Consider the following 19202-nt stretch of genomic DNA (forward strand, 5'->3'; position numbering starts at 1 on the left):
AACACAATACTAACAAATGGACCTCCCCGACGTTGTAGACAACTGCAACATGACCTCCTAAGATCCAAACTTGCCTCCTGAAGAGCGTTTCTGATTTGTCAGACAAGCATTTGGGCATTTTTCTTCATCATGATGAGAATTCTTCTGTCATCAGCAATGGAGATCTTCTTTGGCCGACCAGTCTATTTGCAATTACTGAGCTCATCAGTTTGCTGGTTCTTTTTACTGATGCTGCAAGCTGTTGAATTTGGTAATCCTAAGGTTTAGACGCTATCTCTTACTATTTTATCTCATAATGGCTTCTTCGACTTTCATTTGGAGTGGGTATGGAAAAGATTCAGTTGCCAGGACTGCATGCTTTGAGCTGCAAAGAGAAGCCGAGATTCTCGTTCCCTGGAGCGAAGGAAACTGAGGAATAGCCTTATTGGGGTTTACAAAATTTTGAAGGCATGGATGAGGTGCAAGGTCACAGTCATTTTCCTTGGGAGGGCAGTCTAAAACTAGAAGGCAGGGGTTATGATGAGAGGGTAATAAGTTAAAGGGGGCCTAAGAGACAAGCTGTTAAAACATTGAAGGTGGTAGGTGTATGGAATAAACTGCTGGTAGAACTGGCAAGGGCAGGAACAATTACAATGTAGAAAGATATTTAGACAGATACAGAACAGGAAAAGTTCAGAGAGATATGGGTTGAACTCGGGCAAATGGGACTAGCTCAGGTCTGCACTTTCCTTGTTGCCATGGACAAGATGGGCTTGATGGTTTGTTACCATGCTGTGTAACTCTCACTATTTGTTTCTTCTTTCTTTGGCTTGGCTTCGCGGACGAAGATTTATGGAGGGGTGATGTCCACGTCTGCTGCAGGCTCGTTGGTGACTGACAAGTCCGATGCGGGACAGGCAGGCACGGTTGCAGCGGATGTAAGGGAAAATTGGTGGGTTGGGGTTGGGTGTTTCCTCCTTTGTCTTTTGTCAGTGAGGTGGGCTCTGCGGTCTTCTTCAAAGGAGGTTGCTGCCTGGCGAATTGTGAGGCGCCAAGATGCACGGTCGGAGGTGAGATCAGCCCACTGGCAGTGGTCATTGGGGCAGGCATCGAGATTTCTTTCAGCAGTCCTTGTGCCTCTTCTTGGGTGCACCTCTGTCTCAGTGGCCAGTGGAGAGCTCGCCATAGAACACGATCTTGGGACGGCGACGGTCCTCCATTCTGGAGACGTGACCCACCCAGCGCAGTTGGGTCTTCAGCAGCACGGATTCGATGCTTGCGGACTCTGCCAGCTCGAGTACGTCGATGTTGGTGATGAAGTCGCTCCAATGAATGTTGCGGATGGAGCGGAGACAACGCCGGTGGAAGCTTTCTAGGAGCCGTAGGTGATGCCGGTAGAGGACCCATGATTCGGAGCCGAGCAGGAGCGTGGGTATGACAGCGGCTCTGTACACGCTGATCTTTGTGTGTTTCTTCAGGTGGTTGTTTTTCCAGACTCCTTTGTGTAGTCTTCCAAAGGTGCTATTTGCCTTGGCGAGTCTGTTGTCTGTCTCTTTGTCGATCCTTGCATCAGATGAAATGGTGCAACCGAGGTAGGCCCCACAATGACTACCAGTCGCCCACCCCCCCACCCCCCCCAGCAACTCTGACTGTGATTAATTAACAGACTGAATGTAATTTATTATTTTCAATGTTTAAAACAGTGCTCTGCTTATAAAAGGCACTTAGTCTTCTGGCCACTACATCTACAATTACAAAAGAGCAGGAAATCAGCACCACGTTTTATAACAATAAAACTGCCAGCAATGCAATTAGCTGAACACGGTACAAAGGTACTCAACTTTATCAAGGAGTTAGAATTTGGAATTTCAAAGCAATGACTAGTTCATATTAGCATTATGTCTGCACACCTCTTAGAACTGTCATTCAGAACTACCCTTTCTTACAGGTTCTAAAAAGCATCAACCATTTTTTCAAATGAGCAAGAGGAAAAGCTAACAAAGAGGAGATGGCAATCAAAAATGAATCGAAAATTAACATCACTCATTTTCCTAGTCCCAATGAAATCTTTTTCTTTGGCTTGGCTTCGCGGACAAAGATTTATGGAGGGGTAATGTCCACATCAGCTTCAGGCTCGTAAGTGGCTGACAAGTCCAATGCGGGACAGGCAGACACGGTTGCAGCGGTTGCAAGGGAAAATTGGTGGGTTGGATTGGGTGTTGGGTTTTTCCTCCTTTGTCTTTTGACAGTGAGGTGGGCTCTGCGGTCTTCTTCAAATGAGGTTGCTGCCCGCCGAACTGTGAGGCGCCAAGATGCACGGTTTGAGGCGATATCAGACCACCAGGCTCACCATGCAATGAAATAGTGCACTGCACACAACCAATGCTGCAGATTTTTATACACGAAGAACCACAGGGAGGGAGATAGATCAGCTAGTTAATTTAGTGGTGTCACAACAACAATCTTGCACTCAACATTAGCAAAACTAAAGAGCTGATTATGGACTTCAGGATGGGGAAATCAGGAGAACGCGAACCAGTCCTCATCAAGGGGTCAACAGTGGAAAGGGTTAAGAATCTTAGGTGTTAATATCTTTGATGATCTATCCTTGGTCCTCCAAGTCAGTACAATGACAAAAAAAGAGCTTGCCAGTGATTATACTTTGTGAGGAGATTTGATAGATCACCAGATTCTTGCAAATTTCTACAAGGGTTGCATCATGTCTGAATGGAGGTGTCAATGCACAGGACAGGAAAAGACTATGGAGAGTTGTGAACTCAGCCAGCGCCGTCATGCGCATCAGTCTTCACTCCATCAAGAGGTGGTATCCTGAGAAAGCAGCCTCTATCCTCAAGGACCCTCACTGCCCAAGCCATGCCCTCTTTCCACTGCTACCATCAGGAAAGAGGTAGAGAAGCTTGAGGAGACACACCAGCAGCACAAAAACAGTTTCTTCCCTTGGCATCAGTTTTCCGAATGGACAAATAATCACAGACGCCACCTTTACTTTCTCTTGCCTTCTTTTTAAAATGATTCTGCTGCAAAATAAATTTCATGACACGTTCATGACGATAAATTCTGATTCTGAACATTTTAAAAACAGAACAGCTTGCTGCTGACGACAGCAGAGCTGAGTAAGAGCAGTCGGGAGTTGAAGAATGATGCATGATAAGTTACTACCAAGTGTTTATCAATAAGTTACAACCAACTCAGTGACACAATATCAATGAACCAGGAGACAAATGCGACTGCAGATGCTGAATCTACAGCAAACAAACAAGCTGCTGAAGGAACACAAACACTGCACATGGGCAAACAACGAGCAGCTGGAATCAATCAGCACAGAAAGAAATGGTCGCCACCTCTGGGGCGACTTCAAAGCTTCAAAAAAATTCTCAGAGGACGACAGAGGAGAGAAAGTCAGAATACTTTTCCAAGGGAAAGAAATTCTGGAACTAAAGGTGAGGGGCAAAAAAATTAATGGAGGCCTGAGGCGTGGGAAAGATTTGGAACTAGCTTCCAAAGGAGGCCAGGAAAGCAGATACTATTCCAAAATTTAAAAGGCATTTGGACAGGTAAAGGAATAGAAGGATATGGGACTAATGCAGGCAAATGCAATTAGAGTACACAAATATCACAATCGGTGTGGACAAGGTCACCATTTTCGGTGCTGCATTTTTGCATATTCCTCTCTGAGCTTGTTTCCTAGGATGAAGGGTCGTTATAATAAGATTCAATAGGTTGGGTTTATTCTCATTGTAATGTAGGTGAATAAGAGATAACCTTATAGAGGTGTAAGGATAAAAGGCACTGATAGGATAGATAGTCTTTAGGCCAGGGCGTGGAAGTTAGAACTAAAGGCACAGGCGTGAGGTGAGAAGAGAGAAATTTAAAAATCCAAGACATGCATTTTTCCAAAAAGGTTGTGGAACGTTTAATGTCTTGACATCTGAAATGGGTGGCAGCCTCAAGTGGAGAGCTTGCACAAGGAAGGCTTGGAAGTTCGAACTGAGAGGTTATCATTTAAATTAAAGGATTACCAACAAGACAAAGAAGGTATTTCTGTCTCAGAGGGCTATAGGGTCTATTTATCAGCATGCAAAAGGCCCTTCTGTTGGCATTCTTGCCTCATTTGGTTCACATCCATCCAAGCCAGTGGTCCTCAACTGGTTTTCCACTCACATACCACCATAAGTTTCTTCTTCTTTGGCTTGGCTTCGCGGACGAAGATTTATGGAGGGGGTAAAAAGTCCACGTCAGCTGTAATCCCTTACTAAACACAGAGCACCTATGGTATCCTATGCCTTCTAGACGTGACCATCACCCAGGCCATGAGAGGTGAGAGATCACAGGCTGGTTTGGTCAGTCCTCAAACGTGCACATAGCCCCTTTGCATCGTAAACAATCAAAGGCTGTCAGAGTGTCATTCAACACTGGCAGACTGCAAGATCTAGGTCAAGTCCAACATTTTCAAGATGTACCTAATGAAAAACTCTTCAGCAATTAGCAATTCACCGCTTTGCGAACCTGTTCTGAAAAGTGGAAACAACTCATGAAGACTGCAACAATTACACTCGGAATGAAAACACAAGGGCATCAAGATGGCTTTAATGAAATCCACAAGACAACTTTACAGCCCCTTTAGGCCAAGAACAAGACTGGCAAAATGACAGGTCATCTGTCTCAAGGAAAGACAAGTTTAAACATCTGCAGTCCTAAGTACAGGCAGAACTGAGAGAAATAAGGAATAAGTGGTGGCACAGAAAGGCTGAGCAGGTGGAATGCTATGCGGACATGCATGCCACCAGAGTTTTCCAGTCCTTCTAAATCAGGATGCTCCCGTTTGCTGTCATCAGATGGGTCGAGCCTGACCAAAGACCAGGAAGGACTGAAAAACCGCTGGGCTGAATACTTTTCCAACCTACTTAATAGGCCGTCCACAGTTGATCCTGATGTCTTACAGCATATCTCTCAGCAATCAGTCCTAGACCTGTCGCCTTCTACTGATGAGATCAATAAAGCAATCTTGCCGATGAATTCAAATAAAGCAACAGGACAGGATGGTGGTATTCCTGCCGAAATCTACAAAGCTCTAAGCCCAAACGCATTACAGGCGTTCCACGACATCCTGGAAGATATCTGAATCACAGGGGAGAAGCCTGACGACTTCTGCAATGCCCTCATCATGGCTCTCTACAAAAACAAGGGAAGCAAATCAAACTGCAGAAGCTACAGGGGTATCTCACTGCTGTCCATTGCAGGCAAGATTTTCACCCACATCCTCCTGAATAGACTTGTCACTGTCTCAGAAAGGAATCTCCTGGAGGCGCAGTGCGGCTTTCGGCCAGAACCGAGTACTGTGGACGTGATATTTGCCGTGAGACAAGTTCAGGAGAAGTGCATCGAGCAGAAGAAGCCTCTTTACTCTGTCTTTATTAATCTGACAAAGGCAGGGAGGCTCTGTGGGTCATCCTGAGATGTTACAGACGCCCAAGGAAATTTGTAAAGATGATTCAGCTGCTCCTTGACGGAATGACAGGTCACGTCCTCTGCAGTGGTGATACTTCAGCTGCATTCGCCCTTTCTAATGGGGTGAAGCACTAGCCCCAGTCTTGTTCAATCTGTTCTTCACTTGCATGTTGTGACGTGCTGCCCAAGGTCTGGAGGAGGGTATACATCAGGTACCATCCGACTGGATGGCTCTCTCTTTGACCTTCGCCACTTGAACGTACAGACAAAGTTCCTCGATCCAGACATTCAAGAAACACTTTTTTGCTGATAACTGTGCACTCTTGGTGCGCACAAAGATAGTTAATTCTCAGACGCTGCTAAGCTCTTTGGCCTGGTCATGAACCTGAACAAGACTGAAGTTCTCCATCAGTCCGTGCCAAACACCAACATCAGAGAAACAAAAATCACTCTGGACGACACCCAGCTGACAAAGATAAACAGCTTCAAATACTTGGGGAGCATCATCTCGGGTGATAGGTCTTTGGACAAAGAAATTGACTTCAGGATCAGTGAAGCCAGCCAGGCTCTGGGGAGGCTGCAGACCAGAGTGCTCAATCAACACAATGTCCTCTCCACAAAGCTGAAAATCTACAGAGCTGTGGTCACCCCTCTCCAATATGGATGTCAGACCTGGACTCTGGACCAACGTCACATCAAGCAACTGGAGAAATTCCACATGCGCGCCTTCCAGTCGTTGGCAAGACAATGTCTCCAACCTGGAGGTCTTGGGTTGTGCACAGTCCACTAGCATGGAGCCCCTGATCATCTAGAGTCCAAATGCGGTGGTGGGACACGTCATCAGGATGGACGACCACCTTATGCTTCGTCAGCTGCTCCATAATGAACTGAAGACTGAAGGATACCTCAAGGTCGTCCATGCAAGCACTATAAAGACGCTGTAAAGAAAACCCTATGCTACTGTGACATTCAGCCAAGAGAACTAGAAGCTGTGGCTGTTGACGGATCCCGCTGGTGAGCCCTGTCCTATGAAGCCTACACCACCTTTGAAGACAGGTGTTGCCAAAAACTGATGGAAAACCATGAATGGCGTCACAAAGCAGCAGCCACAGTTATTACAACAACGGACTTCCAGTGCCCCACTGTGCTGGACTCTGTGCTTCCAGACTGGACTACAAAGTCACCTTCGTGTCCACAGATGAAATGCACAACAACATGTCTTCTGCAAACTGAAGAACTACCAATACATAAGGTGACATGTGAGTGGGGAAAAGAAGGTTGAGAACCACTGATCTAAACCTTTCCTATCTGTCAATTTTTTTTTGGTGTCTTTGGAGGGGTGCCCCACGTCAGTCCCCACACTGCTCCCACTGCCCCGTGCTCTACCCACAGCCCTATGTCAGTCCCCACAATGATCCCATCAACCTGCTCTCTCCCCACACTGATCCCTACTTACAAATGAAAGGTTTACAGGTACACAACAGTATCCCATATAGCTTTGCTAAGTATATAATGTGGTGTTTGCACAATGTCCACATTGCATAACGTCCAATCTCACAGAAGATATCGTGAGCATTAAGCCCTTTAACTAAGCCATGCTGACTATATCTGATCAATCCTTGCATCTCTGAATGAAGTTGTTGGGAGAAAGAGACACAATTAATTGGGTAGATTCAGAAGTTTGTACACGACACAATGATTGGTGGAGTTGTGGACAGTGTAGAGAGCAAAAAAAGATAGTACAGGATATTGACAAGCTGAAGGTATATACAGATAAATGAAGGATAGAGTTTAATCCAGACAAGTGCCAGTTGCACTTTTGGGGTCAAGGAGATTGCACGTTCTCCTCATGACTATGAGGGTTTCCCCTGGTGCTCAATTTCCTTCCACCTTCCAAAATGCACAGGGTTTGTAGATTAATTGGTCTATTTTGATGGCACAGGTTGTGGGCCGGAAGGGCCTGTTACTATGCTCGAGGTCTGAATTTAAAAATTTAATTATGCAACATACTGGTCAAGTTAACATTCCTGACTAAAAAGTCATGATTAGAGAAAAGCAAAACTGTACAAAAACTGAAACTGTTACATACCTATTTGTCCAGCTTTAATTTTGAAAGGTACATCGAAATCATTCTGTATGGAAGAAGAAAAAAAGAGTAATTTTGGGAGAATTAAATACTCTATAGTTTGAAAAATTTAGTCAGTAACAGAAATATGAACTACATAAAAGTGTACTAACAGTGTTAAAAAAAATTCAGCAAACTGCACAAGCCTCAGCCTGCCAAACAAAAGCCAACTCTCAGAGTTTCCGTTAAAAAATTTTATATTGAATGGCAGAATGGGTACAATGCACGAAGCCACAATTCAACGCGTTGTGTCTGCACTGCGCCCTACCAGAGTAGCTCGCTCATTTCCACCCTAGCCCTTTCTACACGACCTTACAAATTTTTCTTCACAATATGGAGTTTAATTTAGATAACTGCGAGGTGTTGTATTTCGCTCAATCAAACTTGGACTTGCACAGTAATTGATAGGTAATACACAAATGTGCTGCAGAACCGCAGCAGGTCACACAGCATCCAGAGGAAGTAAAAGGTCATTAAAGTTTCAGACTTGAGCCCTTCATCTGCAATCAGGTAAAATAGGTGTGGAGAGGGGGAGAGGAAAGAATGGGAAGAGAACAGACTAATAGGTAAGGGGTAAACATGAATACAGGTGGGAGAGTAGAAGAGAACTTAGCTGAGAAGTGATAGGGTGAGAGGGAAGAAGGCCAAGAAGGTAGCTCTTCAAGGAATGGAAGGAGGTTGGTTGTTCGAAAAAATGGAGAGAGGGGAATAGGGAAAGAGAGTGACTGGACGAGGGAGTTAACATAAATTGGAGGTTGATATGAATGCAGTCTAGCTGAAAACTGCCAAAGTAGAATGTGAGGCATATGAAATTAAAATGGTTGGCTGCAGGAAAGTCCTTGCTATTGTAGCGGACAGAGTGGAGGTGCTCATCGAAACCATCTTAGTCTGTGTCCAGCCTCTCCTATGTAGAAGAGGCCGCATTAAAAGCAACAGATGCAACAAATAACCCCTAAAGATTCACAAGTAGTGCCTCAACTTGGAAGGACTCTTTGGGACCCCGAATAGTAGTGAGGGAGGAGGTGCAAGTCCAAATGTCACCGGTTTTGCGGTCACATGGGTAAGTACCAAGAGGATGATCAATGGGGAGTGAAGAATGGTTGAGGGAGTCCTGGAAGGTGGCAGAAATTGTGGAGGCTAAGATGAAAGAATCCCGAGATTCTACAAAGGCAAAAGCATAACTGGGGAAGGACAAAGTTCTCTAAAAGATCAATGTGGCTGCTTAAGTGAGGAGCCACAGGAAATGAACAAGATACTAATTGACTATTTTGGATCCGTAGAGCGGAGAAAGACATGGATGCTGGCAACTAAGGGAAATAAATACCAATGACTTAAAGATAGTCCCCATTACACAAGGGCCTGGTCCTGAGGTCTTGAATTGCAATCATTGGATAAATTCCTCGGGCCTAATCATGGACATCATGGAAAGTTAGGGGTGGGTTTGGCGCCCTTGGTTTGGCTTTATTGAGCAATAAAATCAATATTCCATAGCAGGCTGCACGAGAAATTGAGAATGACCAGCAAATTTCACGAAGCACCTCGAAAAAGAGGGAACAGCCTCAGCCCATATTTAATCACGAGAACTATGAAGGTCAGTTACACAGGCAGCTCACTTAATGGTGAGCAAGAGTATAGGCAAAGAAGTGCAAACATATCAGGGAGTTATTGAGCAAATCGAGAGAGATTCACAGTGATTTGAAAACAATTATGAGAATTTTAAAATGATGGCATAACTGAACCAAAACCCAACAGAAGAACACACTTAATTATTGAGAAATAGAGTCATTTGAAGTCAGAGAGAGATGACGGAGCAAAAAACAAACTGCAGGAGGAGCTCAGCAGGAGGTGGGTGAGTTTATCAAGTTTCTCATCATCTGATTCCACAAGTACAACCCAATGCAACAGCGTTCTCCAGTCCCAAGATCAAAACATGCAGACACAAAACCAAACATAACACATAAGCTAACAATACATATGCAGGGCAAGTATTCATATGTACAAATAAATAAATGTTTCATGTGACAAATATGGTTAGTGTGAGCAGTTCTGTTGGTCGATCAGCATTCTCACTTCTCGTGGGAAGAAGCTGTGGTGGTGGCTCGGATCCTCCTGTATCTCTTCCCTGATGGAAGCAGTTAGAAGATGCTGTGTGCAGGGCTGAAGGGCTCCTCAATGATTTACCATGTCCTCTTCAGACAATGATCCTGGTAGATCACGTAAATGAGGGGGGGTGGGGGGTTGGGAAGGAGACTCCAGTGATCCTCTCTGCCACTCTTAAGGTCTTGTGTGATTGAGCTCCAATCCATTACTCTGCAAAAACCATCCAAACTGTGATGCAGCCGGCCAGGACACTCGAGAAGCTCCTCCAGAAGGTTGTCATGAAGCCTTGCCCGCTTCAATCTTCTCAGGAAATGCTGTTGTGCCTTTCTGACAAGTAAGTCCATGATAGGTCCTTAATTAAGTGAACTCCAAGGTACTTGGTGCTCCACACCACAGAGTTGTGGCTGGTCGTTCCTGGTCCTCCTGAAGTCCATGATCATCTCCTTCAATTTGTTCAGGTTGAGACCTTTGCTCACATTCAGTATAGGAAGCAGAGTTTGGATACTTCAAGCTTATCAAGAAAAGAAGTTAAGAGTAGCTTGCTCGAAGTGGAATGTCATAATTAAGTCAAGACAAACAAAAGTATAGGTTTCAACACACAGGAGATGTAACAGAAGCAGTCAGGTCATACTTAAGATAGCAATATTTTAAGGGTATTTATTTTGGCATATGAACAGACAGGGAATTAAGTTGAACAGGAAAGTGCAGATTCTGGGGTCAAGTGCAATGAACAAAAGTGCTGGAGAAAAATCAGCAAGTCACACAGAATCTAAAGGAAATAAAGGTAACCAATGTTTTGGGCCTGAGCCCTTCATCAAGTGATAAAAATAGTCGTGTACTTGAATCGAAAGATGGGGGAAGGAAAGGAGGATGAGGCAGAGAGAGGAGCGTAGGGTAAAACGTAACAAGTAACAGGTGGGCAGAACTGGGAGGGGAGACGAACGAAAAGCAGAATAGTAATGGTCTAGAGAATAGGTCAGGGGGAATGGAGGGATTTCGTCAATATGCAAGCAGATGGGTTTAGTTTGAATTGACATCATCACTGGCATGGACGTTCTTGACCAATGGCTGTACTTTGTGCCAAATAAATCTTAGTAATGACATGGAAACAGTGGAGATGAAATAGTTTCTAGGGTTCAAAGAATATGACAGCAACTTTGGTCTTTCTAATATTTTGCTCTGATCATTCACAATACAAGAAATATTTATACAGTAAAAGCCCGGTAAACTGGAATTTAAGCAACTGGCAGCCTCAACCAACTGGTTAAAAAAAATCACAGAAAATAAATAGGTAAGAATATAGGTTTAAAGTTGCTACAGTTTGCCAATCACGCAATTTCGAGCAACTGGAAAATTCCTCTCCCAACCCTCAAAGTTGCTGGATGCTATGAGTCTTACTGTATTAAAGTTGTTTTTAGGCAACCAGAAGCCTCACAAATAGTCTTCAACACCAGGCACTGCAAATACTAAGCTTGTATACTAATACTACATCCCACATCAAGCCTAAAGCAGAGTAGGAATGTTCAGTACTGGGCTCTCTTGGGGAAAATCCAATTCCACAAACACAAAAATTCAATAAAAGCCTTTTATACCATATGATTAAACACTTACCAGTGCATTTTCTTGAACTTTTAGATTATCAAGTACCACATTTCCTGAAAAAAAAGTTATTGGAAAGGGTTCATGTCATGTGCTTTACACAATCAAAATTGAGAAATTCTCTCTCATAATTACACAAATTCACTCATTTTTTTAAAATAATTTCAAATAAACATAATTCTTATTATTTCAAGGTAAAAGTTTGAAGCAATACATCCCTCTCTTCCTTTCCTATCCAAGTATTTGTCCAAATGTCTTTCAGATTTATCTCCAGTCTACATACATGTCATCACATACAACCCCGAGATTCTTCTTCCTCTGGGCAAGGCAAAATTACCACTTATTGGTAAGGCAAAAAAAAAGTACAACGTACATATGTAAACAAATAGAGAATTGTAAACAGATAATGGAATATAAACAAACTGACTGTGTAATAGAGAATTTTTTTTTAATTCAATAAAGTGCAAAATTAAGTGTCCTTGAATGAGTCCCTGATTGAGTTTGTTGTTGAGTCTGATGGTGGAGGGCGAGCAGCTGTTCCTGCACCTGGTGATGCGAGTCTTGAGTCAAACATTGTAACTGTACCTGCTCCACCATTTTTTCTGAAAGATAACCACAGCCCTCTGTGGAAAAGGTTACCTCTCCAGTCTCCTTTATATTTTTCCCTCGAGTTCTAGATTCCCCATGCCCTGGATAAAATTATTTCTCTCCTATCTCTGACCCTCATTCTTTTATAAACTTTTGTAAAATCCTCCCCATTCCAGTGAGAATAAACACAGCAAACCCAAATCTCTCCTTTTCATGGTGAATTTCTTCTACATTCTTCCTGTGGTGCAGCAACTAGAACTGTACACAATCCTCCATGTGCAGTCCAGCCAACATTTTGTAAAGCTTTAACGTTATACTCACACTTCTATTCACGCCCAGCAGATTACGTGCTCACTTCACTACCACGTGGTTCCTTTCAGCAAACGATGAGCTTGCACCAGAAGGTCCCTCTGTGTAGCGTTCCTAGGATCCCTGCCGTTTACTCTAGAGTCTACCAGAATTTGATACTGCAAAGTGCTTTACCTCACTTTCCTACTGCTCTGTCCAACTTTCCAGCTGACTACGTTCTGCTGTGTGCCGATCCAATTTTCTTCATGATTTATAACTCCACCAGTTTTCGTGTCATGTAGAAACATGCTAATCAGACATCTACATTTTCTTCCTTGTCATTTACAGCTAACAAACATCCATGATCCCAGTGCAATTCCTGTGAAACACCAGTTTTTACAAATTTCCATTAAACACCCATCCAGATCTAGTTCGCCAATACTCCTCTGACCTCTTGTAACATAACACTCTCTGGACCAGCCGTCCATACAAGACTTTGTCAAAATCCTTGCTAAAGGCCACGTAAGCAAGGTCTACCGTGTTCTCTTCATCAATTTTCTTAGTCACTTCTTCAAATAAACTCAATCAGTTTTGTGAAACATGATCTTCCTGCACCAAACATTACTGCCCCTTTTTTTTAAAAAATCACTCTCTGCCTCTCTTCCTGTGCCTAAGAATCTTCTCCAACAATTTTTCTAACAGGGGGACCACATCAGCCATTGTCCAGTCTTCAGATACCTATGCAAGGGCTGGTGATAATGCAAATGTCTGTTGAGCCCCATCAATCTCTTCCCTTGCTTCTTGGGACAGATCCTGTCAGGCATGGGAGATCATTTAAGATTTTATTATGGAATCCCTTAAATTTTATTAAGAAAAATATTCAAACATTTGGCTATCTCAATTTTTAATCTCATCTTAGCGACATTCAATTAAATTACAAATATTTCTACTTCTCTGGGTATGTCTTTAATTTTTTTTTCCATTTGAATAACAACAAAGTGTATTTGCATTGGAAAATTCTAAGTTTGCCAACAGCTAGTTTTCAAAAGACTTTCCCTTAAGAAATCAAAAGGATGAAAATTATTTTATACTGAACTACATAAGTGACAGTTAGTCAAAATAATATAAATGAGTCCAAGTTCTTTACTTCTTATATTATTTAGAAGAAAGATCTCTTGATTTTTTGGTATATTGTTTTTTTGTCATTTTATTTAATACCTGATTTAGATCTTCCCAAAACTTTTCAACTTTCTCACATGCCCAAATTGCATGTATTGTTGTTCCCGTTTCCTTCTTACAGTGAAAACATCTGTCTGATACTGTTGGATCCCATTTATTTAACTTTTGGGGCGTGGTGTATAGCCTGTGTAACCAATTATATTGTATCATGCATAACCTCATGTTTATTGTATTTCTCATAGTTCTGGAGCATAGCTTTTCCCATGTTTCATTCTTTATCTTTATGTTTAAATCTTTTTCCCACTTTTGTTTGGGTTTACAGCTTGTTTCCTCATTCTCTTTCTCTTGCAGTTTGATGTACATGTTTGTTATAAATCTTTTATCATTGTGTCTGTAATCACATATTCAAAATTGCTTCCTTCTGGTATCCTCAGCCTGATTCCCAATTTGTCCTTCAAGTAGGTTTTTAGTTGGTGGTATGGAAACATTGTACCGTGAGTTATATTATATTGGATGGAGCACAAAAAAGATTTATTATGATAGCCTTAGCTGTAGCAAAAAAATGTATAATGTCAACCTGGAAATCAGAAGATGACCTGAGAATATAGCAATGGTACAGAGAAATGACTAAATGTATTCCATTGGAAAAAATAACAAATAATTTAAGAAATAACATCACAGTATTCAAACAAATTTGGGAACCATACATGGAACACAACAGAGGGGGCCTACCGCAGACCTCCAATGCCTAAAATGACAAAAGGAGAAGAAGACGAAATGAACTGACCCAGTACGTAAAAGTAGATGACACAAATTTCTTGTTTATTTTCAATGTGTGATAACATTGTTTAATGGGTTTAATGTATCATATAGGTTGAACGTTCAGTGGGTGGGGAGGGGGGGTGTGAAGGAGGGAGGGAAGGGAGGGGGGGAAAAAGGGGGAGAAAATGACACTGTGTATATTCAAGAGGGAAATGTTGGTGTGTATTTTGGTTAGTATGGTTCAAAGTGTGAAATTTTTTTTTTAAATTTAAATATAATATAAATGAGATACTAAATGCAATCATCCATCCATAGTATTATCTTTCAACTATTTTTAAAATGTAAACATGATGATGTAAAGATGTAAAGATACCAGTTAGAAAAATATCATAGCCATCAATCAGTCAGTATCAAAAGCCTTTTTCACATGGCACTTGAAACCCGGGTTTCACATGAAAGCATCGAAGGAGGATTGGGGAGGTCTAGACTTACCCAGCTTCAATCCGCTAAGGTAGGTCGACTCAGTGGTGGAGTGTATTGGACTCACGTAGCTGGTTATTATAGGTTCTGTGTGAACAAGCAAGCCAGCTTCCAGAGACAGGACGTGTATATGGCAATAATGCGGCTTTTCAATAGAAAAGGGGCTAATGATAGGTATCTGAATAGTCAGGGTATTAAATATTTTGGGGAGGGGAGTGGGGCTGAGTAGGAGAATGGGTCAACTCATAATGGAATGGCCGAGTGGGCTCAATGGCCTGCTTCTGCTCCAATATCTTATAGTTCTTATCAAGGAGCTAGGATGATTTTTTTTCAGGTTGGTGCAACAAGGATTGTGATCCAACTATTCATGATCTAAATTAATTATTTGGCTGAGGGGACTAGATGAAATTAAATGGATGACGAGAACGGAATAGGGTGTAAACAGGCTTCAAGGGGATATAAACAAACTGAAAGAGAGGGCAAGATGATAGAGGCAAATAATACAAAAGTGAAGTTATCCATTCTGGTGCATTAATCAGAAAAGCAGAGTTTTACTTTATGTTTGGATCACATTAATGTTAAGAGGAACCTTGTACACACTGCAAAGAAAGCTAACATGCAATTCAAAAGATAAATAGTACGCTGGCCATTTTTGCAAGAGATTTTGAGTGGAGGAGTAAAGATGCAATTATATGTAATATTAAGAATGCACCCTGGAGTATTGTGCAATGTTATTATGCTTGTCTTAAAAAAAGGCTTGAATAGAGGCAGTGATGTTTATTTTGACTGGTTTAGAAATGGCAAATTAGCAACATGACAAGAGTTTGATAAACTGGTTGAGTGAAATGCATCTGACACAAACTAGAAATGAAAGGGGATTGGCTATCTCCCTGGATGCAGAGAAAGCTTTTGACAGACTGGAGTGGGATTTTTTTATTAAAATGCTGGAGAAAGTGGGGTAGGGCCAACTTTTCAAAATTAGATTAGGGTGCTATACCATGTGCCCAAGGGAAAGGCTGTGACCAATGGACACATTTCTTCAGCTTTCCCACTTTCCAGATCCAGTAGACTAGGGTGCCCACTATCACCAGCTCTGTCCCTGCTAGCAATGGAACCATTGGCCGAGGCCATTCACAGGACCCAGACATTAAAGGTTACAGAGTGGGCCAGGAGGAGCACAAAATCAACTTATTTGCTGATATATCTGACAGATCCTGCCACTTCTTTCTCTTGACTGCATGTGGTACTGGAGGACTATGGGAAACTCTCTGGTGATAAGATCAATTGGATAAAAGTGAGGTGATGCAACTCACCAAGGGGAATTACAGCCAACTTAAAGAAAATAGCAATTTAAAGAGGCCATAGGAAGGGATCAAATACCTAGGAGTTAATATTGATGGCAACTTTAATAATTTATATGTTAAATTATGCCCCCTTGCTGGAGAGAGTCGAGAAGGACTTAAACAGATGGATGTCCCTGCCCATAACATTAGTGGGCAGGATTAACACATCAAAATGCCAAAATTCCAGTACCTTTTTCAGACATTGCCCCTGCCATTGCCCCAGGGTTTCTTCAAACAGCTGTTACACAAGGTCAGAATATTTCTCTGGAATGTTAAGGTGGCAAAGGTCTCTATGAAAAAATTAACATGGGACTATAGTCTGGGGGGACTGAGAATGCCAGATTTTAAAAAATACTATTGGGCAGTTCATTTGAGATACATCACCTCTCTTCCAGGGAGGAGCTGTACCATCCTGAACACAAATTGATCTGCACCTGGTGGGCAAGAGGATAGCAGAGGACTTTATTTATAAATGGGACGTTAAATTGCTGTCAGGAAAGAATATTAAAACAAGTGATTAATATCTGGAATAAAATTAACCAATATCTGAACATCAAAGTAGGGCTGTCCGCAAAAACACCCAACTCCTAATAAATTAATACCATTAATCCTGGACACCTGGTGCTGTATTAGCATCAGGTGCATAGAGGACTGTTACAAGCAGGGTCAATTAATATTTGTTTTTGAACTGCTCAAACAACATGTCAAATCAGAGTTATCTTCAAATAAGATCTTTTTAATGGGACATATTGGGTCCAAGAGGTAGAAGATTAGCCATGGACGATGAATGACAGAACAGGCACAAAGGGCTGAATGGCCAATTTCTATTTCTGCTAATTTTTTAAGTTATGACATTATGCAGGAAAGTGCAAGAATCTTTCATTAACTTTACACTAACATCATATTTGGAAAATCATAATGTAATAACTTGTGTAAATTTTCATGGCAAGTGTGATTTTTTTTAATTTTTTTTAAATTTTAATTTAAAGATACAGCACAAGAGTGTGTCGACTGGGGACGTGGCAAGATGGCGTAGGACAAAGACATGGGAAATCACCTCTTCCTGGCTGGACTATTTAATGGCCGAATTATATGGACTGCAAAAAAATTTCTAAAAGTTTGGGAAAGCACCTTAACTTCTGAAGATACAAGAAATGAAGAAAGGGAAATGTCAACAAGCAAAAAAGTTGGTTTATAAATTGGTGGAAAAAGGTGAAGAAGCTGGGCCTACATCGCAGAAGCAGCCTCAGGAGCAATTTATGATGGAGCTGTAGCATCAGCGATTAACTCCGGGCAGGTTGGAGGAGATGTCGGCATCCCCATTGCGCGGAGCAGTGCAAGATGGTGTCGAGCCAGGATGTCCGCAAGCGCAAAATACTGTGCGCAGCCGGCGTTGTTGGGAGGCACGGAGTGGTGCTTGCGCAATCACGGAAAAGCGGCCGGCGGCATGCTGGTGCGCAGCAATGTATCGGCAGACACTCACTTCCGCGCTATGGGCGCTTTGAGCATGCACGAGACTTCGCATATGTACGATGTCCTGGAATGGGTCAGGCTCCAGGGGGACCCAGTCTGCACCGTGCCAACAAGGTCAGCTCGGCATGGAGAGGGGTCCAGACCCGCAGTCAGGCTGCCAGTGAAGAGATATTAATACCAGAAGAAGAAGAGCATTTAGAATTTCTGGATGAAGAAAACCAAGAACTTCTGTTAGCTGCAGCAAATGGAATTGAAGGTAGGCCCAGGGTTTTAAAAACAGCTTCACCTTCCAAATCAGTTTCTCCTCCAGTTTTAATGAACCCCTCACCTGGACCCAATGTGGTGACCATGTTTGAGGAGTTGACAAAACAAAACGAGAACATAATGATTAAAAAATATGACAAATAGTTTTCAGAATATAGATGAGCAATTTGCTGAAATGAAAGTGAAAATGACTGATATGTGTGGAGAAATTGCCTCCATATGAAGGCAGATGTCAATGAATGTTTGACAGCAGTGGATATTGTACAAGATAAAATTAAGAAGATTGAAGACAGAGTGGATCAAACTGAGGACTCATTTACAGGATGGGAAGTTCAGAAGTGGGATTTTTTGCAGAAAACGGACTCATTGGAGAATCAGAGTCGTCGTAATAAAATTGTAGATCTCCCAGAGGTTAATGAAGGATCGGACCCTACAAAATTTTTTTCTGAAATGGATTCTGGATATGTTGAGGGTCAAATCATTTCCAAATGGTTTGGAATTGGTTAGAGCACATCAAGCATTAAGAAAGAAACCTTTTGGGGGGAGTCACGTGATGGAGTAGTGGCCGGACAGTGAACTCCAGCCCTCTCCAGAAAGGATATACTTTCTCTTATTAAAGAATACATGGAGTCATTTAAAGAATGGCAAGCGCAAGAATTTAATGATTTAAGAAGAAAAATAAACAATACAGAAGAGAAAATGAATAAAATAGATGTGACCTTATCAGAAATGGGAAAAAGAATGGACAAGGTGCAAGAACGAGAAGCAGCAGTAGAAATGGAGGTAGAGGACTTAAAAAAGAAATTAGAGGAATCTAATAAAAAAGTTATAGAGACACAAGAACTGTTAGCTCAGAAAATAGATATAATGGAAAATTATAACAGAAGAAATAACATAAAGATAGTGGGCCTTAAGGAAGATGAAGAAGGCAAGAATATGAGAGAGTTTATGAAAGATTGGATCCCTAGGATCCTAGGATGTCCAGAACTACAGCAAGAAATGGAAATAGAAAGGGCACATAGAGCATTGGCCTTTAAACCACAACCACAACAAAAACCAAGATCTATTTTAGTAAAATTCCTAAGATATACTACAAGAGAAAAGGTACTGGAGAAAACAATGGAAAAAGTAAGAGAGGACAATAAGCCACTGGAGTACAAAGGGCAAAAAATCTTCATTTATCCAGATATAAGTTTTGAACTCCTGAAGAAGAGAAAGGAGTTCAATACAGCAAAGGCGATTTTTTGGAAGAAAGGGTATAAATTTATACTAAAGCATCCAGCGGTATTGAAAATATTTATTCCAGGACAACAAAACAGACTATTCTCGGATCCAGAGGAAGCACGAAAATTTGCAGAACAATTACAAAATAGACTGAGAGATGAAGACGTGTAACGAGAGTACAAAAGACTGCGAACTAAAAAGACACAAGTTTTGAACTCCTGAAGAGGAGGAAGGAGTTAAAAACATCGAAAACGATCTTATGGAAAAAAACTATTCTCGGATCCAGAGGAAGCAAGGAAATTTGCAGAACAACTACAAAACAAACAGAG

At 41.9% G+C, this 19202-nt stretch overlaps 1 protein-coding gene across 6 annotated transcripts in view; it reads right to left on the reverse strand.

Moving 5' to 3' along the window:
- vps13c (vacuolar protein sorting 13 homolog C) overlaps positions 1–19202 on the reverse strand; it is a 425868-nt gene that overhangs the window by 392000 nt on the left and 14666 nt on the right. For all 6 annotated transcript variants that reach the window (XR_011346402.1, XM_069902927.1, XM_069902926.1 and 3 more), the window contains exons 2-3: positions 11285–11328; positions 7538–7580 (exon numbers count right to left, since the gene is read on the reverse strand). Coding sequence is in view for 5 of the 6 variants with exons in the window: in XM_069902927.1 (XP_069759028.1) it covers positions 7538–7580; positions 11285–11328 (87 nt within the window). In the remaining variant the exon portion in view is untranslated. The remainder of the gene's footprint in view (positions 1–7537; positions 7581–11284; positions 11329–19202) is intronic.

This window comes from Narcine bancroftii, chromosome 11, assembly GCF_036971445.1.
Source record: "Narcine bancroftii isolate sNarBan1 chromosome 11, sNarBan1.hap1, whole genome shotgun sequence".
NCBI classification, from domain to species: domain Eukaryota; kingdom Metazoa; phylum Chordata; class Chondrichthyes; order Torpediniformes; family Narcinidae; genus Narcine; species Narcine bancroftii.